Source organism: Electrona antarctica, assembly GCF_951216825.1.
Source record: "Electrona antarctica genome assembly, chromosome: 17".
NCBI classification, from domain to species: domain Eukaryota; kingdom Metazoa; phylum Chordata; class Actinopteri; order Myctophiformes; family Myctophidae; genus Electrona; species Electrona antarctica.
In genome coordinates, this window is record NC_136798.1 from 13,180,881 (window position 1) to 13,203,931 (window position 23,051).

Here is a 23,051-nt window from a genome sequence, read left to right on the forward strand (position 1 = left end):
TTCTTTTCAACTTGAAATAGCACAGAATAGACCTGCCTTGATCTGCATCAATTGTCATCGCGGGGTTTTAGGGCACTTTGGCCGCAAGTAGTGGGCGAAGTCAGGGCTAATCCCTGGAAAGGGAATCACGGGAGAAGAGAAAAGCAACAATAACCAAGTCAAGCGTAAAAAATGAAAGCGAAATCTCTATTATCACCCTCTGCATTTCCCATGGAATGTGAAAATCAGGCTAGTTTGTTATTCGAGTCAGACGCGAAGGAAGAATATATGGGGTCGCTGTGGGTTGGTAGACTCACACGACGAAGAGGGCAATATTCCGGAGAGGGGCCTCGCATTTGGGAAAGCCCTCTCACATCCCGACATAACCATTAAATGCAGTCTGACTTTATGTTGTATAGAGAGGAGAAAACAAGAAAAGAGGCACAGTTCTCTGATGAAAGAATGAGGTTTTGGCGGATTAGGGACGGCCCGAAGGATGAAGAATAACTTCTGCATAACTTTACAGCTATTTTCTCCCTTGCTGTAGAGCCAAGTTTAAGACTGAATCGGTTTAAGTTAACCGTTTGTGGTGTCCAGTTCACGAGTATAGACTATACAAGAATATGCTATGTATAGGCTGTAGCAATTCCTTATCGGCCCACCAGATAGGCCTATTAATATAGGCTATGTCGTGGGCACATTTTAATGCATGGCGTGATATAGACTACAATGGTTAAGTAATACTTTTTGCTTGTTTGTTGTTGGCGTTGAGTGCATGGAGCTTGCATATCTTTCCGCAGGTGCACCGTTCTGTTTTGTCATACAAGCTACGCTACGTTCTTTCAAGTTCATTATTGATAGGTTTCTTTCAGGTTTCGCACTTGTATCTTGTATGTCCTCGTCACCCTCTTGAAGAGCTCTCGTGACGGCCTTTCTCTCTCTCTGAGCCTAATTAAAGTGATTTTTGTCCTCGTCAGGCCGGTTTCACTATCTGGGTATATATAGGCACATTTTAGGTATAAGGCTATATATTTTGTCCTTCTGAAATGAACGGACATCTCAAATAATGACATGCCGATTTTGTTGATTTAATAGCCTTAATAATTGCCTCCATAATAATATAGATTTCGTTTTAGGCCTATTTCCACATTCCACAATTCAATAAATCGAATATACAGTTGACCTATACACCACGCAAACATGCCTGGCCCTGGATGATGATGATGATGATAATAATAATAATCATAATAATAATCATAATTGATTATTATTATTATTATTATGTTATTTTTGAGCCTATATACAGGTTTAATGTTTGTTTTTAGTTCAATGTTTGTTTTAAAAACGCCATTGACAATGAAGAGAAATTAATGTTTGTTTTTAGTTCAATGTTTGTTTTTAAAAACGCCATTGACAATGAAGGGAAAATGTACGTCATCTTGTCCCTAACACAAACCATTAAGAGAATTTAATGTTTGTTTGTCACCGTTTGTTTTACAACAACATTACATCACCTATAGCAACGTGAGTTAGACTTTAATATATTAGCGCCCCTCACTTCACACGGGTGTGATTTTTTGAATATATATTTTGTATGGTTATGTTGCTGCATGATAGGCTATACTTTTCCTTCCAAAAAATGTTTCCAACCAAAGTGAACCCATGTATGGATGCAGAAAGAATTTCAAAGCTAGGCAAGGCATACTGTCTGTAAGTGTAGCCTAATCATCTTTTTTCTTTCTTTTAGAGATGGGATGCACTGGTGGGGGAGGAGGGGGGGAACATCTGAACAATTAGCTGAACTCTGGACAGGAACAGAAGAGTTAATGAGCTGACGGTATCGAGTGCCGCGAGTGGAGTATAGAGGCCAGAATCCATATAAAAACGGCATATTTACCGCTAGACTTGTGAGCAGTATTAGAATAGACCCTAATGCCACGCATTTTCTCCCCCTCATTTTCATTAGGCTCTCATGACTGCGGGATTGCTGCGGCCTGCGAGTTATCAAGAGCCACTAATTTCACATTAAAGACCATTGACTGCAGTGGTTTGATTCGAGGGCTTTTCGACAATTATCACAATCAGAATTTGAACCCAAATCATTTACCTTGACTCCGTGATTATTTGCTCCAAACCAGCACACGCACATTCGAAAATTGTACGGTGTCAAAACCGTATACTGTGCAAATAATGAGTGGGAGAGCATGAGCTATATCTATACATCTATACATAACATTGAGCTACATGGTCATATTACTCCCTATAGTAAGAGCAGACAGGCACTCAATTCAATTCAAATTAGCTTTATTGGCATGAGAAAACATACATTTACTTTGCCAAAGCATTTGTCAAAATATAATAAAAACTGTTAAAAATGTATAAACTGAGGGGGTACAGCATAGAGCTATATGCTACATCGTGTCGGTATATACATGTTATAACTTATACAGGTTAAACATCAATTGTATACCACCATCTCAATCTCCACCCACCCCCCCCCCCCCCCACTCACACACACAAACATGTTTTCTGTATCTATATAGGCTAATAAGGCTATATATGTGCAATATTTATACAAAGTCTATAGGCTACATATCTGTCACTCTGTGCAATCTTTTAGATGATGCATGCAGCATGCCTTGTTTCATCACAAGCTATTCAGTACTATTCACACTGCTAATGCTCACACTTGGTCTGATAGCTGCGACTGTAGAGAGAGAGAGAGCGAGAGAGAGAGAGATCGTTGATCACCCAAGTCCAAGTTCGAGCTGCGCGTCAACACTCGCGAGATCTTAGCCTATAGACGGCTGGCTGTCACATGATCACATCGAGAAAACAAGGAAGTCAAGTTGCAATGGGCTCTTAGATCTCTTAGATGTGAAAGAAGCAAGAAGCCCAGTTAACATCTCCGTTTTACAGAATGGCTCCGCGCAACGTGAACTTGTTTTTGGTGGCGCTGGTGGTAGGCCTACTAAACGGCTGGGCGTCCGCGTCTTCCGACACAGCGAACCTTACCGCTCCAGAATTAGTCGGAGAAATGACACAGATCCCCGTGTCGAGCCATGCAGTGGTGGCCGAGTCGCCCGTATTCAAGCCTGCGGAATCTTTCTTCTCCTTAAACTTGCTCGCTGCATTTCCAGACGATCTGGAGATCAGCGAGTATTGTACGCAGCTCCTGCATCTCTTTGGACAACGATATGTCACGTATGTGAATTGCATGGTGCCCTCCGCGCGACCTGTCAAAGTGTGCCAGAACTGTTTCGCCAGTTATGGTAGCCTTGGTGCCATCTACCACAATATATCAAATGAGGTATAGTAAATACTAAGTTGACACCGTTGAATTTGTGTGTACAATAGAGCCTGCCTGCATGTGTAAATTAGATTGGACTAGTTAAAGTACGCCCCCCCCCCCCCCCCCCCCGTCTCTTCAGTCACGGGATCATGTGATGCTGCCTGCATGTCTGCTGCTGTAACAGTGGCGTGCCGTGAACTATGGGATCATGCGACTTGTTCTCAAAATGGCATGCAGAACCATATTTCAGTTCACATGGTGTCTATTTTGGACATGAGTGACACTGTTGTGATTGTGCATGTTGTGTGATTGTAGATGCTTGTGTTTTTGAAAAGGCCGTCACCTACCACCAGTCAGTGGTTGTCAAACCTTTTTGATTTCATGGAGTTAGACCTGTAACTGTACAGTACATATGGAAACCCCTGAAGTAACATTGAGGGTCCCTGTAGCTCCTTTCGGAACCCTACGTTAAAGTTTCTGACATTTTGATGACTTTACGTAGGGTTCCTTATCATCGACTTCAAGCGACATGGGATGCAATCTGACTTACCCTGATTTACCCCTGTGCTGCGCTGTGGGTGTCACGCTGACATATTCCAAAAGAAGCATATGAACACTATAGGAGACAACGAATCCTCTGACCCCCCCCCCCCCCCGCGAACGGCTCAGAAGCCGTTAAGTATTTTTAATGTTTGTACGACCGTTTTGGCAGCTCTCTTCCTTCCTTCCTTGACTTATTGACATCCTATTGTACCGCCTCCATCACTGTGGCTGGCTACCTGCGACAGAGGCAGGAACGCGCAGATAGCCAGTTCCGGCGCTCTGTCGCAGGTAGCCAGCCACGGTGATGGAGGCGGTACAATAGGATGTCAATAAGGAAGTCAAGGAAGGAAGGAAGAGAGCTGCCAAAACGGTCGTACAAACATTAAAAATACTTAACGGCTTCTGAGCCGTTCGCGGGGGGGGTCAGAGGGTTCGTTGTCTCCTATAGCGTTCATATGCTTCTTTTGGAATATGTCAGCGTGACACCCACAGCGCGGCACAGGGGTAAATCAGGGTAAGTCAGATTGCATCCCATGTCGCTTGAAGCCGGTGATACCGGACCCTACGGGGTAGGGGTCCAAAGGAGCTCAACCCGGGGGGTCCGGAGACGGGCTAGGGTCCCTGGAGAGGTGGAACCCCACTTGAGAACCACTGATCTAAACTCCTCACAAAAAGTTTGGAAACTTAACTTTGGTCGATTATTTCTCCCCTTTAATAATACCAATTGGTATTGTATTTATTGTTTATTTTTATCGTTGATTAGTCACCTTTTACAGCTTCTAAGGACCAAGCATTCAGCCCATCCCTCAACAAGGTTTTGTTGCAAGTCAGGCCAGCCAACGTGGTTGCTAGAGTTGGTCACTCTAGCACGTATACACCATGCCCAATTTGATTGATTAAAGTATTTAACAGTATGCAGAATTGGTACATTTCAAATACATCCAATCCATCAATACATCCCACAAGTTAGCCCCATATGTGCCCTCTCCCTACGCTCATTCTGTAGCTACAGAATGAGCGTAGTGCTGAGTGAACATATTGGGGCTATACCCACAAGTTGGGTTGAGGTCTGGACTCACGACAGGCCATTCCATCCTCTTCACTCTTAGGCCTGACTCACACCTTCGCAACAGATTGATGTATGCTTGTTGTATGAGACTTATTGACTGATGCAAGCTCACAATGCATTTCCAATGGGAGTCACATGGTTTGACACAACATTTGTGTTGTATGAGGGGGTGGGGGGCAGTCGAAACACAGCCGAAAGCCGTACAACACAAATGTTGTGTCAAACCATGTGACTTCCATTGGAAATGCATTGCGGGAAAGATGTAAACAAACCGTTTGCATACATTTAGCATGCATCAATGTTGTATGCTAGATGTAAAGGTGTGAGTCGGGCCTTAGCCACAATTTGCAACACTAGATGTTTTAATGAACCGGTCGTGCTGCTGCCTCCTGCATTCTGTGCACATTTGAAACAGGTGGTATGCAGGACCGTTCAGTGACTTCGACGAGCGCTTCCAAACTCCAACACTTAGAAAAATAATCACCTGCACATAATAATAATAAGGATAATTTAAGCTTTCCCTACAGCTGCAATATTGGTAAATGGTGCATTTATATAGCTCCTTTATCCAAGGCGTACATAGATTGTGCATTACATTCACCCAATGCACATTCACACACATGTTCATACACCGATGATGGAGGAAACCATGCAAGGCAGTAACCTGCACATCGGGAGCAATTAGGGGTTCAGCATCTTGCTCGACACTAATAACTCTGGGGGAGCCCAGTTCGAACTGGAACCTTGCTGTTCCCATCCAGCCACTCTACCCCTGAGCCACCGCCAGTCCGCCACGGTGTGAGTTTGTGGTGAGTTTAACGTTGTTTAATACAAGCAGATCGGAAATGCATTTGGATCAATGGGATGTCAATGGAGGGTATTGCAACTCAGATTCATCCCATTATAAAAAATGGGCTCTGTGGGGGCATCCTGGAGGATGGCGTTACGTCCCAGATTCTGAAGATATGGGATTGCCACTGGCTCCAAAATATCATCCTGATATCTCACTGCATTGACTTGAGATTGCTGATGACTAGTTCCGTCTTGCCTGTGAGAGAGATGCCGCCCCATACAATGCCAAGCTGTGGTGTGTTCCAGTTCCCTAACACAGTGTAAAATTAATTAGGTGTAAAAAAAAAGAAAGGGCCAATGTGTTGTTTTTTCCTAATTACTGTGGGAGAGTGCAAAAACCACAAAGCAACTCAAAGCAAGAGTGAATACCAACCATTTGCCATTTTGGCAATTTTTTGGGGGGCGCTATCCACACATTTTGTGGATGTGGTAAAGATGATAAAAACAATATAAAATTCAATACCAATTGGTATTATTAAAGGGGAGAAATAATCAACCAAAGTGAAGTTTCCAAACTTTTTTTGAGGAGTTTAGATTCTTTATTATTTATTTATTATTCTAAACATACTTTATTGTTTTTTTATATTTTTATAAATCAACAAATAGTAGGCCATGCCATGAAAAAAACAGTCCCAACAGTTTTCTTAAATTCGCTTGTGTATCTTCAGATGGGGCCCGGCAACGTGAGCTGCAAGGATAGCCTTCTACGGAAGGACCGCCTGATGCTGGTCTTTCTGCTGTACAGTAACCTGAAAGAAATATGGGAAATATCAGTCTGTGATCGTAAGCTGTTCTTGAATAACAAGCATTCAATCACCATATTACCCACAGAATAACTAGGGAATTGTGCACATAAAGCTCAGTCCACACCAATGATTCACAATGCAACTCGTTGCAACTTGCCGACCTACTACAACAGGTCAAATCAATTTCTTGCAGCTGGTAGCAAGTTGAAAATCATTGGTGTAGACTGGGCTTATGACAGCCAGAGCCATACACATCCAATAATCACCAACAAGGAGTGCCTTGTGGACAGCAAGGTAACTCATAACTAAATTTGAACAAAGACGAGAAGCATCTGTTATTAATTTGTCCCTTCAGTTTTCACATTTGACAGTCTTCCAGGAGCTGTAGTGTGTATACTAGAAGTATAGCAAAAGTGTAGACACAAGTGGCCACTGCAGGCACCAAACCCATTCATTTCCATACTTTAACAATCTCCAGCTGCCCAATATCAGAACATGTTCTATTATATCTGCTGATTGTATATCCAAGTACTATGATAATGCATATTATCTAAACATATTTTGCGTTTTCCATTTAAAAAAAAAGTATTATGGGTCTGTGAATTTTTTTTTTTTTTAAGGTTGTGTCATCAAGGACAAAACCCAAGACTATCTATACAAAGGCCTGACCACTGACACGCTGTACTTCATGGAGGCTCTCAACCAATCTCTCACCTGCTTTGAGAAGTTTCTGGTAAGGTGTGAATGTGGAAGAACTGGGTCCAAAATGAAACTCCAAACTTATTTCGATCCCCTTTTTATGCACTCTGTTTATGCACTTCTTTTTTTGTCCTAATGCGTTCATTTTATGAGCAACAGTTGCCCAAATTCCACTTTTTTCAGACAGTTGGAGTTGCATTGTGTCCCTCTAAAATGGGTCTGTTCTGTTACTTAATTAGGTTTAGGGTTATATTTATATTTCAGAATCATTGAATTTAGCTTTTATTTTCATTCCTGAGCCGGTAGAGGGCTACATGTTGCAAAGATTCAACCGTTCAAGTTCACCTTTTAAGCTCGGCTTCATGTGCAAAAATGTGTAAAGAAGGCGGTCCATTCGCTGGTGGCGTAATTAGCCCCTGCCTTAGTAAATAAGCTGTAAATTTCACACAGATTGCCAGTGCTAATTGCTTGAATGACCCATGTACATACTGTACATGTACAGAAAAATCTATTCCTCAGACTCACTATAGCACTGCCCATTGTTTCATTTTGCTTGTGAATACTGAATATACGTATATCATGGCATATACCGCATATCTTTTAGGGTGGATGAAATCCCCCCACCCTCCCCCAGTTATGTTCAATATTGAGTTTATTTCTGCTGAGAGGTCATGTATTTATATGGAGGATTGTTCTTTTTCTTGTCAAACAGGGAAACCACTCAGAACTGTGCAAGCAGTGTAAGATCACATATAGGGACCTGAATGAGCTGTATGGTCGTATGGATAAGAACGGAACTCTTTGTATCGACATTGAGGATGCGGTATGTATCTGTGCACTTGGCAATCGCAAAATGCTTTTTAATCACTTAAACTCTATACTTTAACAGCGGTCCCCCAGGAGTCTGTACCTCTTTGCCAGAAATAGAAGCTTGTGAGCTTGTAGATCTTCTATTTTCACCAAATGTTTGCCTATTATGACATGCGCAGAATAGAGGCACTAGGATTCATCTTCATTAAGACTATAGAAAACAGGAAAATACACCATATATTCTATAGCTCATTCTAGGGATTTTATGGAAAGAAAACGCCTAATAAAATATTCTTTAACTTGATAGTGTGCCCCTTCACTGTGGTCATCTGAAGCATTGTTCGACACCTTGCCTTCGTTTCAGATGAACGTGACCCGCGGACTGTGGAGCAAGAAATTCAATTGTTCCTTTCCCCGCGAGGAGACGGTTCCTGTCATCGCTGTGTCCTGCTTCATGCTCTTTCTGCCCATCATCTTCTACTTGAGCAGCTTCCTTCACTCCGAACAAAAGAAACGCAAGCTCATACACCGTGAGTAACCAGCTTAATTCGGCCATTGTCGCATAGAGAGATTTTTTGACAGGGGTTTTGAGGGGTGCAGGAGTGTTGTGTCTTTTGTGGAGGAGGGTGGGTGATTTTGGGGGTCTAGCCGAGAGGGGTATCCTGGGTAGCTCTGAAAGCATAGCACGGTTGCCTCTAGCAAACCTCTGGATCATCGAGGTTGAAGGATTCCTTGGGTGGTGCACGAGAGGTCACTGACCACAGGGGCTCTTTAAGGTTTCAGAGAAATGCAGGGAGATTTTATATGGGTGTGAAGCTTATGGTGGATGCTAAATCTGTAACTAATGGGTTTGGCACTTTAGAAATCAAAACTCAAGAACTAATGTTTGATAAAGTAATGTAAGTGATAAGTGGTATGAAAGAGTGGGTTAATTATTTAATTAAGTTATTTATTTATAAACACAATTTTGTACAAAATCATAACTTTCGACCTAGGCCTACTATATATATGGATTTATTAGCTTCGAATATCCAGTGGTATGTAGTATCCAAAGTTATGTTGTGCATTCTCTACCAGCATTTGGTCTTTCACTGACATTTTAAATGCATAATAGGTGGAATTATATATTGAAAGATATAGCATTACACATAAATTGTGTATTTCCAACAGTTTGTTGTCTTGTAGTGTAACACAGTGTTCTCATTGATCTTTAGTTTTCTTTTCTTTTTTCATGGCCATCCATTATGTTCACATTCATTAAAGATTTGACCTTGACCTCATTAGGGGCAATGGAGCAAAACATATTTACAGTGTTAGAACACTAGTGTCATACATATTTTATATTTTTTGAGTGAGATTATTGCAGTCCTCTGACTGTCTGCCATGACGCTGTTACGTTTTAATTTACCGAGAAGTATTCTTATTCTAAAACAAAAGCTAGTGTTTAGTGATGAGTTGTTTGCTTTGTAAATGGTATGTAAATGTTAAAAACTAACCAATAATACTATGTGAAACATTGCTGTAAATGATTTCTGGATGTCATACTTGTCTGTTAGTACATATTTAATTGTAATTCTCTTTCTGCAGCAAAACGAGCCAAGTCCAAGACCAGTCTTATGAACATTCAGGACAAGTTCAGCTGAGAAGTGGTATTATGGCTAAAATGGAAGAAAACAAGTCACCGCTCCCATTATCCTTAATAACTTTAAGTTGCTTTGTACAAGCCTTCAGCTTGAAGAGAATTTAGAAATTTCACTCCCTTGCAACTGTGATTTGGACCATGTGTATACAGAATATTCAACAAGAGCATTCCGAAATATTTTTTGGAAAACATGACACCATATCACAATATATAATAAAAAAAAACCCTGCTGTAGATCAGTGACCGCCCATTGGTCGAAATAAAACTTTTGATTATTTGAATGAAATCACATCTTGATATGAAGGTGCATTATAGCTGCCACAATACTAGCTCAGATGGCTTGCTGAAAGGGTTAACGTCAGTGAGTGCAAGCGTGCATGTGTGAGTGTGTTTGTGTGCTGCGCGCACACCTTTTTCTGGGTTTTAAAAACGGCCATTCTGCCTCTAATGTGAGTTCAGCAGAGAGCTGCAGCCAGGAAGCACTTGATGTCCATTAGTGTTGACACGTATGTGCTGTAAGAAAAGGAGCGGGGTGCATTTCATAGAGGAAAAAAGAAGATAAGTAAATAAATAACAAAGAAACATAATGTAAGAGCACTCCAAAGTAGACACTGATGTTACCTGTTTTCCAACCAGTATTATTTTTTGTATTTTATTTTATTTTGTTTGCAAAAGAGTAAAGACCATTGTTTTTGTGTGCTTTTCCTATGATATTTTAACTTAATTTGTGAAGTGTTTTATTATATGCTCAGGCATGATGGTTTGTTGTAATAAGAGGAGACGGGTGAAGAGATTGATTAACAGTTTCAATTGTTTAGGTTGTTTCATAATTTATTTAATTCTTTGTTTGAATATAAATTTCAGATGGCTTAATTTGATATTTTTGTTGAATTTTCTACCATAGCATTAAACACTTGAATCCTAGCACTCCCATCCCAAGAGGCTCCAAAAATAGCAGACCTGCAAGCTGATTGGCTACTGTAGGCTATTTTCAGGAAGATATTTAGTGTCCCATGGATATGGTCAACTATAAGTAGGCTACAGCAGGGCTCAAGTGGTTAATATTTCAATTGCTCCTAATTAGTTTTATGATATGGTTAATATAATATAATTTAATGTCATGGTTATTCCAGGAATCATGCATTTAATGTGCCATCTTTTTGTAAATGAATAAATACTGATATTTGGCTATTAATTGACTATTACATTTTTACTCCTTTTACTTAAGTTCTACATAATATGTATCCATTATGTAGCCTGTCAAATAGGCTATTCTGTTTTAGAACATAATTAAACAAATTGTTACAAATATAAGTTAAATAGGCCTACCTAAAGTTTTCCTGTTGGAGAAACGCCTGTTTCTATAGCCGTGGACATGTGGCACCTAGATTATGACTGCAATAATGAATGAGTCCATTTTTGTATTCTGTTTAAAAAGCTATTTATTTCCCCATACAGGCATAGCTTTTGTTTTCACATTACGTTCTTGCTCTGGCAACGGGATCGGCTTTTCCTCCGTCATTAGCTAAGCTAATGTGGGATAAAGATACTTGGCCGAATAATCGCAGCAACACATCCGTTAAAACTCCCTTGGCTTTTTGGTCTTGTGGAGCGCAGCCACTGCTGACCTTCAGCGTTTCTAATAGCATTAACTGAGATATACGCCGAGTCATATGACCCCACAGCAGCCAGCAGAACGGCTCAAGCATGGACCTTCAGCTGCGCTTATACACAGCAAACTGAAGTTGAGAGTTCGAACGAAGCTCGAGAATGACAGCTTTGATTCGGATTCCGTTAAGCTGTGTAGCTCGAGGGCTGAAAGTCAGGAAACAGAAACACTTGAGGAGTTCGCACGGGCCAATGGAGCGGAGATCATCACGTGATTGAGAGAACTAACTAAACTACCTCGTGCCAACAGACTTTCCACCTGGTAAACAGCTCTGCAGTGTGTGCTTTGTGCTACATTGATTTAGTGATGTTTATGTACATCAATGTCCATTGCCTTTGCTTCTACATCAGTCCCATTATAAGAGGCATTTTGGGTCATTAGCCTATATCAACTTGAAATTACCATAATGAAATGCGTGAGGTGCACTGGTGCAGCCATTTCTGCAGAACCATATGAGTATAAACCTGCCCTAGCCGGCTACTCATTTTCCCAGACCACATCTGGTTTGGAAGGCTGTGTGTGTGTGTGTGTGTGTGTGTGTGTGTGGATGATGTGATTTCTCCATTCCATTCACATTTGAATTGTATTAGCCTATGTAACAACTAACAAGTGGACTGCAGCATAAATTGTGAATGTTTTATTTGCCTCTAAATCATGTTAGGGCCAGTTGATTGAACTTGTGATTGAAATATGGCATGTAGGGCAACAATGATGCAATCCAACAGTAACTATGGCCTAATACCAGGCATAAATCTGCACATGTAATCCACTTCCAAAGAGCTTTTGGAGTTGACAGGATAATTATACTGTAAGTGACAGTTTATGACTGAAAGAAATTAATATGATTCCATATAGGCAGACTTACATCAATGTTCATCCACCATTTAAAAAATATATGAGTTACAGAATATAACAGGCTATAGAACAGATTATAATTTTCAATAGTGGCATTTAGCAGACGCTCTTCTCCAGAGTGACTTGCAAAATGCAAGATTGGATTTAGTGGCATTAATGCTGTGCAACAAACAGGGTAAGAGGAAACAATTAAGTGTTACACACACACAAAGTAACTAGAATAGTAAAAAGGTGCACTCAGTACCATGCAAAGTTGCACCAGCAGGCATGCCCTAATAATATTGTGTCTGCCTGCCTCTTTCATATATTCATTGTCTACCTTATCTTTCTGATTTCTGTCACAAAACTATCTCTGTAATCTCCAAAGTTAATTCCTTTAGTCAATAATTATGTTTGTATCACCATTCACCAGTCAACGAAAATGTGTGATTTGACATATAAGTGTTGGGTTTTCACTGCCCCACATTCGCTATGCAAGGTAGAAACTGAAGAGAGTTTTCAGACTGGCAGAAATTGGGTGAGTCTAGTGCTGACTGATAGTCAGATAGGCCATTCCACAGCTTGGAAGCCAGGTTGGGGAAGAGGTTCACTTACCTGGCAGGTAAGCAACCTATGTAGGGTGTCATAGGATAGGGATGAACAGACATCCTGCATCCATTTCATGACCTCATCTGCGGAATGCACAATAATAATGATGATGGAATAAGATAGTTGCAAAAGCACTGCAGTTTTCCATCTGACAGTCCCTGGACTCATGCTCACAGAGTCATTACCCTGCATGTGGCAGCAGCAGTTGAACAGATGTTTACAGCTTTAATAACTTGTCTGAAAATAATTACTTTCAAGTTGTTATTTACAGATGTCTGTTTTTTCTATGACTCCATTAACATAATTATTGAGTCTCTCATATACCATGACTGTAATGCTGTTTGGCATGCCTAAGAAGTCGTTTAGTCTTTATCAGCCAATGTGTCGGCACAACTGCTGCATGGTGTGTACTTCCCAGAAATATAGATATGTCTAGGGGGGATGAAATACACCTAAGAAAGTGGCCCAACAATGCTTACAAAGAATGGGGTACAAATAAGGATTATTTGTTCACTTTTCTTGAGCTCTCTGCTTTCGTAATGCGTGAAGTTGTAAGTTGACCCCTGTGAACCTTTAAAGCCCATTGTGTGGGATTTACAATTTGGCTTTCAATTTGACATTGACAACATACATTCTTAGAACCATCATTTTGTTTAAATGTGCCGTAAAATGTTAATACCTAGAGATTTGCTCTTTTGTCACTCTACTTGTCCCTGATCTAAAGGTTACACTTCTGCATGTGAATACTGAAGAGGTAATGCATTGACTATGTTGAAAGGAAAATGTGTGCCCATTGGCAGTAGATGCTTCAGTCAATGACATGTAGCCTTGATGCAAGGGCACTACATTCCATGCCTCACAGAAGACCTGACCTGACCTTCCTTTTTCCTTTTTAAACCAAATTCTTGCAAAACTTTGCACAGAGACAGAGGCGAATGCCTTCCAGGCTGATATTCTCTACCATCTCCACCCCCTCCCCACATCATGTGCTTGGTATATCCTGGGTGTCCCATGTCTCCAGCCTGTGAATATGTCCTTTTTATTCCAATATTAAGAAACTGTTAGTTAGCGCTTAAGGTGTTATGCAACCCCTGCCCCTTGAGCTGTCAGTTAGTTAACTGGCTAAAGGTTAGGCTCAGATAATCTGCCTCTCAACCCCTGAGCAATGAATATAATGCTTTGTTGAACAAGAAGTAAACATATGCCCATGGGGTAGGAATTAGAAGGAAATGTGCATGCATGCACACACGCACGCACGCACGCGCGCACGCACACACGCACACACACACACACACACACACACACACACACACACACACACACACACACACACACACACACACACACACACATTTCTAGGACTAACACTCCAAGTTTAGGACCACTTCTGTGCCCACACATGCACACTCACTCACACATAGGGAATATGCAGTGGAAGGATGAATGGGGTTTATTATACACCTGTGAGAACGGTCAAAGTCTGTCAATCCCCAGGCCTAGATTATGGTATTATGATAGATTATAGAATCACTTTCTGATGGCAGTCATTGAGTTTAATCTTGCAGCATTCCAACTAAGGGTCTGTTGAACATAAGGCCCTCTCCTCGTTCCCCCTCTACCCAACCCCGCCCCCCCTCTGCTCCCCTCTTTCACAAAGGTCTTATGACAAGTCAGCTGTTAATGACATCACAGATGCTGGATCATATGTCAGAAACCTTCCCTGATGACTTGTATCCTTTTTTGGCTCAGCAGTAAAGAGGCCACTTCAGGCCAGTAGGTGCCCCAGGGGGTGAGATCGGATGCGAGGGCTGCCAAGGGCCAGGTTGGTGGGGGGCACTCTTTAGGGCAGGAACATCTGACCCATGTTTGTGTTTGTATTATGTGGGCAGCCAGGGAGGGCCCATCTTGCCATCAGCTTGAAGAGACATTTTGTATTGCCCTTTGTGATACTGTGTGTGTGTGTGTGTGTGATGCAAATAGCCTGCATCCTTAGACTCACTAAATTGAGAGAGGTCGCAATCATGTCACCCTCCGGGGTCCTGGGATGCAATACTGTACTCAGTAGGCTACTTAACGTTGTTGAAGTAACACTCATAAAATGTCCCTGGCTGGGGCCCATCTAAAAGACGGGAAGTGTGTGTGTGTGTGTGTGTGTGTGTGTGTGTGTGTGTGTGTGTGTGTGTGTGTGTGTGTGTGTGTGTGTGTGTGTGTGTGTGTGTGTGTGTGTGTGTGTGTTTGTGTTTGTGTTTGCTATTCATGTGCGTGTTATGTTATGTGATTTTGCATAATGTTTGAAATATGTCCACTGCCACAAATCAGTTTGAGGGAACTGAGAATAATTCATATTATGAAACATTAGCGCCACCTATAGTCAACATCTGAATATGACAGTTTGCCTGGCTATGAATCTAAGAACAGAACACAGTTAGACACGTCCAGCCCGCAGCCCCATACACATTATGCTGTTTAGTATGCTACAATTTGCAGCTTGTTTGAATCAACAGCTTGCATACAATGCATTGAACTGCACACAAATGAATGCTTGTGCAAATGTTTGAAGGCTTGAACTCTGCCAGTAGATGGCAGCACTGTCCTATCTAACGTGTATGAGCTGTGAGCCTCTTTCCTAAATTTTCAACCTTTTTCATATCAAGGCTCATTATATTCAGCATTTGAGCCATGGATCACCATTTGAGACCCAAAACTAATTTCAACAATTCTTCTACATTCTCTTTCTTGTAAATTAAGTAATAATGTTTAACAATAATGTAACTCTTGAGAGCGTAAAATGAAACCAAATTAGATCTATAAGGGACCATTTGGTTACCAACTTTCCATAATTTTACTTGGGGACCACCTGGAACCGCCCGAGGAGTATGGACCACTGGTGGTCCCCGGACCACTGGTTGAAAACCACTGTCCTAAATGAAGATGTTTTATTTCAGTGATGGACAAAGTATGTGTACTCAACCCTAGTACTCGTGGCATTCATAATTACATCATTTTTATGATTATCGAGATCATGGATTTCACAATGCCACGCCAGACTTTCCGGTCCTTCATTGCCATCCCCAGTTCCTGCTTAGTGATGCTTGTGTCCCTAGCGATGACATCAGGGAACGACAGTTTTCTACCTCTGGTCTGCCTCTAGGCAGAATTCCAGAGAAGAAGGGAAGATATAACCTCATTGTCAGCTGAGCTCTGTAGCAGTAATTGTCTCCACCAGGCCGAAGGCATGGGGAGAGAGTATGTTTTGCACTCCGTCCGTCCGTGTGTGTGTCCGTGTGTGTGTCCTTCCGTCCGTCCGTTACCAGCTAATCTCCGGCACCGTTAACCCGGTCGATGCCAAACTTTGCACACACACTCCCTGGATGCCAACGATGAACCTCTGCCCCACATTTTCCAGAACGGCCTGTTATAGCGCCACCATGAGGCAGCTTTTCACATGTTTTACCTAAAACTGCACCGATCTGCGTGAAACGTTGCATGCACACTCCCTAGAGGCCAAGGACAAACCTTTGACCTGCATTTTCCACATCTGCCTTTTATAGCGCCACCAGGAGGCCGACTTTTGTAAAACACATTTCTCCAGATTCTGTCCAAAAATCTCACAAATCGTTACACAGTATCTCTATGGTCATGTGCTCAAGTCGGATCTGTCCGATATTTCATATTCCATCCTAATTGGCTATAATTAGCTTTCACAGTTTGCAAGATTGCCCCGTTTTGAACAAAAGCCTCAAATCATGAATGCAGCATGCAATTTACGTGAAATCTTTCACACATTTTCTTACTAGGCTGAGGAATATATCCCAACCTTTTCACATTGGCCTGTTATAGCGCCACCAACAGGTTGATTTTTGCAAAACACATTTTTGGAACAAAATGCCTCAAATCATCCAATTGCCATCAAAGGCGTATGAATAAATGGCACCCTTTTCACATTGGCCTATTATAGCGCCACCAGGAGGCCACAACCTGACCTGCCCTGGTGGAGACCTGTGCCCCGAGGGGCACTTTTTCTAGTTTTTTAAGTTTTGTTCAAAGATTGAAGATCTACGAGCTTGTAGATCTGTTGTTTTAAAGTACTGTATAAGTTAAAGTAGTTGAACTCATTTTGATGCTATATAGGCTACTCTTGTATTAAATGTTTTTGCTGGGGACCCCCTGGTATCCCCTCAAGGACCCCTGGGGGTCCTCAGACCTCACTTTGAGAAGCACCTTTTCACTACATTATGTGTATTTTAACATTTAATCCTATGACTGGAACCCAGAGGCATTATGTTTGTCCATGCGGGTTGTCAATCAATCAATCAATCAATCAATCAATCAGTGAGTCAGTCTGTCTGTCTATATCTACATGTAGGCTAATAGGTGTGCGTGCGTGCGAGAGTGTGCGCGTGTGTGTGTGTGTGTGTGTGTGTGTTTTATGGCCCAGTACAGACCCCTGGGGGACCCCCGTTTAAGGAGATCCCTTTGTGACATGGACAAAGAGGTAAAGCCTCATCCATCCTTTACACTCTACCTGTGCACATAGACCGTCTGAATGCACATGAATATGATTATATTTATATCAGCACAGAGTTAAGCACTTTGAGCTACCGCTGTAGTCATGGTGGGTCTTCTGACACCAATGGATTTCATTGTTGCGATTTCCTGCATTCATCAGACCGAAGGGAATAACATTACAGAGACAGAGAAGAAACAGAGATCAGTCAAACTGTCAACACCATAACTCCCCCTCTGCCTCATGTCTGTTTGGACACAAACATAGAGGAATGTGTTGGATCATGCATGGCCAATCAAAGGCTTGGGCGGGGGGTAGTACTGCTGGGACTAGCCGCCAGCGCCGATACTGAAGAGATGATCCACAGACAGACCTGTCAGAATTTGTCAGAATTTGCACCAGGGTATCAGGGAGTAAGAAATCTTGGACAGGGCGAGGCCAGCAATTAAATTGTCACCTGAAACAAAAGAGATTGAAGTATGTGCACGCACTGACAGGACAAGGCAAACACATCAAAAGTAGGCCTACCCACATGCCACACCACATAGGCACACAAGACCCCCCCCCCCACACACACACACACACACACACACACAGCTACGTAAATCCAGACACTGATTTTCTTCCTAGATTAACTTTCACTCATCTCCTCCACTCAGCATACTTTAAATTACTCTTTAATTTTATGTGTTCTATTTTAAAACAAATTGGCCTTTCAGAATATCAATGTATGTACACTACTGAACTATGGTACTGTAGGCCTACTGTATTGTATTGTGATGTATATTTCAGCTATCCTTTTATGTATGTTCTTGAGGCAGATTTTGTCATCTTAATTGTGACTATGGCCATTTTAATGTTGTTGTTTTTTGCGGCTTTCGCCTTTATTTTATACCTTTTCCATAGAGGGACAGACAGTAGGCCGACAGGAAATGGGGGAGAGAGATGGGGGAGTGACATGCAGCAAAGGCCGTCGGGCCTTTCACCAGTGAAAACATGATCTGCTGGCAGAGATAACAATAATTGCCATTAAAGAAATCAACAGTTGTGTACAGGAGTGAATGGGTAAGTGCAGACATACCGTGCTGGATGAGGGACAGGCAAACCAGAGACAGGTTAATGTTATTCAGAGTGTGTTGACTCAAACTTAAGGCCCATCTGTCTGTTCACACATCATTAATAATGGCATTAGCTGTTCCTGTCTGCTCAAATTCCATATGAATGTAAAAGGCAAAATGGAGGCCTGATAGATGGAGACAGAGATGCATGTTCAACAGGCTGGGGTCAACCCCCTTCCTGTTTAATGAAGTCAGGAAGTGGTTTTTTTTCTTAAGAATTCAAAAAGATTTGATCTCTTTCCACATGGAAATAATAGGTTTTATTTTGAATTGCATGGATTGAAAGTGAATTGACCCTGATGTTCTGGTTCAGTTGATGCCTGTGTTGTTGCTGGGCAGCAATGTCACGCCTGCCCAAACACGACCGAGGCGAGGCATTCCACCGACAACACGGCTACTGTTCACACACTTTCCTTATTTAGAAGTACTGCAGTGTATGGCATGGTTACAGACACATGCATGCACACACAACACATTGCGGATGCAATACATTGTGAGGACAAACACACTGACTGTATGCTGGACGTGAAATTGGGGGATGCAGTGATTGTATCACATGACCCACATTCCATGCAAATGCTAACGCGGAAGTCGTACGCGTACTTTAACGACCTGCTGTCGCTAGCTCGACTTTGCAGAGAAATAAGCATGTTTCTTTTGTCAGGCCTCATTACCCTTCATTTGAAGAGGCATGTTCAAACACCTTGTTGTTACGCTACTCTCCTAATTTACCACTACTCCTCGGGCTGATGTTAGCCTACGTGTGTAACTAACACAAGCGCTGATGTCTTAAGCCCAATTCATGCTTCATTCTACAACCGAGGTCACTCACGGTCTCACCAAAAATAACATATATAATACAATAATAAAAAAATATAGTCTGGAAACCAGACGAGCCAGTGAAAAAAATACCGTAAATTTGCTCTTGTCAGATTTGGTCTGCCCCCGCTCGGTTGTGATTGGATTGGGGCACGAAATCAGGGCCCATACACTGACACCACGCTAGACAGGAACGCCCAAAACGTCACATACGGTTTTAGCCTGGGGTAAGAATTTTCTATGGCTGCCAATGCAACTTGGTCCAATCCTTAATCACATACGGACAAACATCTATGCCGATGCTATCTAACTTGCGGAGGTAGCGTGCCTTGTCCACGGGCAACAGATCTTTCAACGTATGGCATTGCAAATACGTTTGATAATCGCTACTCTGCTCAATATTGTTTTGAAAATGCCGCAAATTGCATTGCAGTGAACGAGCGCAAATCACAACTTCCCCCGGTTGTGGGCGGAGTCACAGTTTGAGGCGCTGTTTACGCGCCGTGGTGTCAGTGTATACAAATATCTACGTAGTGATATTAGTCTTGTCATGCCAGGCTAGCGAAAATAACTATCATTTCATACTCAGATGTATGCAGTATGCCACTTTTTGTTTGTTTGGTGTGACATCTTAAATTCAATAAAACAGCAGTGAGAACGGCCGCGAACAAACCTACGCCTCCTGTCTTGTCACTGCGCCAAATGAAGGACCGCCCTGACATCTTTTCATTGTTTACAATTACAATCTCACTATTGTTTCCATCAAATTTGAGCAACTACAGCTGTTATTTTCAGCTATAGTGTCCTGGTCTATGTCATCTATGTCAACCTATGGCAGCAGGTTCAGTCAAGATAATTTATGTTGAGTCAAAACTCATAAATGGAGCATGAATCTCATAAATGGAGCTGGATCTTCTACAAGACACCTCAGACCTCTCAGACAACTACATCTCCCAGAGTGCATCAGCTGCAAGATGGCTGCTGGTGCTCATTTGCCTGATTGAACACCTGTTAAAGGCTGCTGGTGGTGGCTGTCAAACAAATATCAGACTACCAAAGATGAAGGTCTACCCATGAGCTCTACCTCCAAAGACGCCAATGGTCGGTTATGTTTGTTCTACTTACTTTGTGCTTACTTACTTACTTAATGTGGTTAAAAATATGGCCTTAATAGGCTAAATGTGTGTAGTATAAGTAACTTTCAGTTTGGAACTTGCATTATAGCCTCAATTTGTTGAGTTTGGATTTCATTTGTTGAAGTCTACATTTACAAAAGGAAATTTAGATGTAGTTAAAGATGTTAACATGATTTACATTATTTATACTTAAACTACTAAAACTGACAATTTACCATGTTTAAAGGTATGTTAAATGCCTATTTGGCTTAGAGCTGATCTACAAGCTCAAAGTTCAGTTTTTCCCTTAATACTTTTAAAATGCTTGTTTCCTAATTTATTCAAGCTTAAAGGTTACAGTAACCTGAAGTGTTTAATTTAAAATGACTTTAATATTTAGATTAAAACGTTGACTTAAATAAGTTAATTTAAGACTTAATTTATTGTAAAAACACTTTATTGGTAAAACACTAATAGTTAAAGACATGTGATTAGTTAAAAATATATATGTTTAAAATCAAGCATGTTTAAACGAGAACTTATTGTTTTGAAAAGATGTTTGTTTTTGATGTCTTGATTGTTTGACATTGTTGTTAAACCTTATTTCTTTGTTTTCAAAGGTTTTCAACCTAATTGAAGATACCAACCAGTCAACAAACAAGCAACTTTGGATAAAAAAGTTGGAAAATAAAAGTTGACCTGAGTTGGATCTTGGAGTTGTTTCCTTACATGTCATTTTGGAGTGGAATTGGGGTTGACCTAACAGTTGAAAACCAAATGCGAGCAGCCTGGATGAAGATAAACGGCTTCAGTCCAAATCAAAGCTGTTGATGCAGAGGACAACTTAACAGTTGAAAACCAAGTGCTAGCAGCTGGAGGACGAGGATAAACGGCTTCGACCTGATACTGCTGACACGGAAGGATAAAGATGGCTGAAGTGGAGACGGTCAAAGAATTAAAGAAGGAGAGGACCACGGCAAAGAGCCGCTTCACCAAACAAGCCAACCACATTTCCAGGGGAGCAGACGCCATGCTGCGATCCGAGCTGATTGATGAGTTCAGCACACTCCCACTCTGTCATAGAGCAGTGCTTGAGACAAATTATGATTTCAGGCTTGGGCTGGAGGCTGAAGTTAAAACTGAGGACGAAAAGGCAGAGCTAAACGAGCAGCAAGAGGACGACCTCAAAAATACTTCAAGGGAAGCCGAAACAAAGATGGCAGAGATCAAAGACATTGTGCAGTCAACCCTGTGGTCCAAATATGGAAGATATGAGCTGGAAACTGCTATTGCTGGAGCTGAGAGAGCAAGTGACGCAGCAGGACATGTGCCAGCAAAAAGTGAATCTTTCGAGTGCTATGAAGAGCACCTGACCCTCTCAGATGAGATGAGAGATGAGGCCATCTCTGCTATGTCCACATGGGAGAAATGGATACCTGTGGAAAGCATTGATGGAGTGAATGCGAGGCTCGAGGGCCTAGGAGAAACCATTCTCAGGTTGAAGATGAAGAAACCTCAGTTTGCAGAGGCACGCAGCCTGAGGATTGCTGAGCAAGGCACAAGAGTCATACCACCCCATCCGACAACACCAATGGTGAGGATAAAGCCAACCACCCTACCTACCTTCTCTGGCGAAAAGAGAGAATATCACCGATGGAGGAAAGATTGGGAAAGCCTGCAAAGGCAGGGAGAGCCATCCGGATCCCCTGAAGTAAAAAAGATTCAGCTCTTGGAGAGTGTGGAGGAGAAAATCTCCAGAGACCTTAGACTTTCTACCTACACTACAGCCAAAGACATATTCAGAGTCTTAGAGAACAGGCATGGCAACAAATCAAGCATCACTGTCGAAATCTTAGAAGAGCTCGACAAGATACCACATGCAAAAGGGCACCAGCCAAGAGAGGTCATCGATCTCATACAAACTGTGGAGAAGGCTCTGTCAGATCTCACTGAATTGGGGAACTCTGGGGCCATGAATAACCCACTTGTGATCAAATCGATTGAGAGCAAGTTGCCTGACTTTATCAAAAGAGACTGGTTGATGTTCATGGTAGATCCCAGGAACGATGTCACAACAGAGAACCATTTTGACATGCTCTTGAAGTATTTGAAGAACCAGGAAGACATACTGGAGAGGCTTGAACAACTCCGAATTGTGGAGAAGACCGACAAGCCAGATCGCTCGGACAAGAAGCACCCGTTTCGAATGGGATCAGTGTATTGAAACGGGGAAAATCAGGTGCAATCAGGCCTTTCAATAGACTGAGTAGACGTCTACCCGTCTACTCAGGTGCTCAGTAGGTTGATTCCTTCCGATTGTGTCGGTTGATCTGTGCAGTTTAATGCATCGCATGCAGCTACTGGAGCGGTGCCGTGTCGTTAGTCAGAAGGTTCCTTGTTCCGAAATTACTATCCCTATCTCTAATCCTAACCTAAACATAACCGCAAGCACGGGAGCAGTGCATCTCTAATCCTAACCTAAACATAACCGCAAGCACGGGAGCAGTGCATGTTCGATGTTACGGCTGCATTGAAAGGAATGATCACCTACTGAGCTCCAGTAGCTGCATGCGATGCATTAAACTGCACAGATCAACCGACACAATCGGAAGGAATCAACCTACTGAGCACCTGAGTAGACGGGTAGACGTCTACTCAGTCTATTGAAAGGCCTGATTGCACCTGATTTTCCCCGTTTCAATACACTGATCCCATTCGAAACGGGAGCAAGAAGAGTGAAAGAAAGTT

At 42.0% G+C, this 23,051-nt stretch overlaps 1 protein-coding gene across 2 annotated transcripts; it reads left to right on the forward strand.

The window, feature by feature from the left end:
* The first annotated feature begins 2,784 nt into the window (after positions 1–2,784).
* On the forward strand, positions 2,785–10,815 carry ostm1 (osteoclastogenesis associated transmembrane protein 1). 2 transcript variants are annotated; one of them, XM_079526528.1, is made up of 6 exons: positions 2,785–3,289; positions 6,404–6,518; positions 7,102–7,214; positions 7,893–8,003; positions 8,355–8,520; positions 9,578–10,815. In XM_079526528.1, the coding sequence occupies exons 1-6, from the start codon at positions 2,900–2,902 to the stop codon at positions 9,631–9,633; spliced, it is 951 nt and encodes a 316-aa protein (XP_079382654.1). In that variant the 5' UTR covers positions 2,785–2,899; the 3' UTR covers positions 9,634–10,815. The 2 variants fall into 2 exon arrangements, with proteins under 2 accessions (XP_079382654.1, XP_079382653.1); XM_079526527.1 differs by having other exon boundaries at positions 7,102–7,212; positions 7,888–8,003.
* Positions 10,816–23,051: the final 12,236 nt, after the last annotated feature.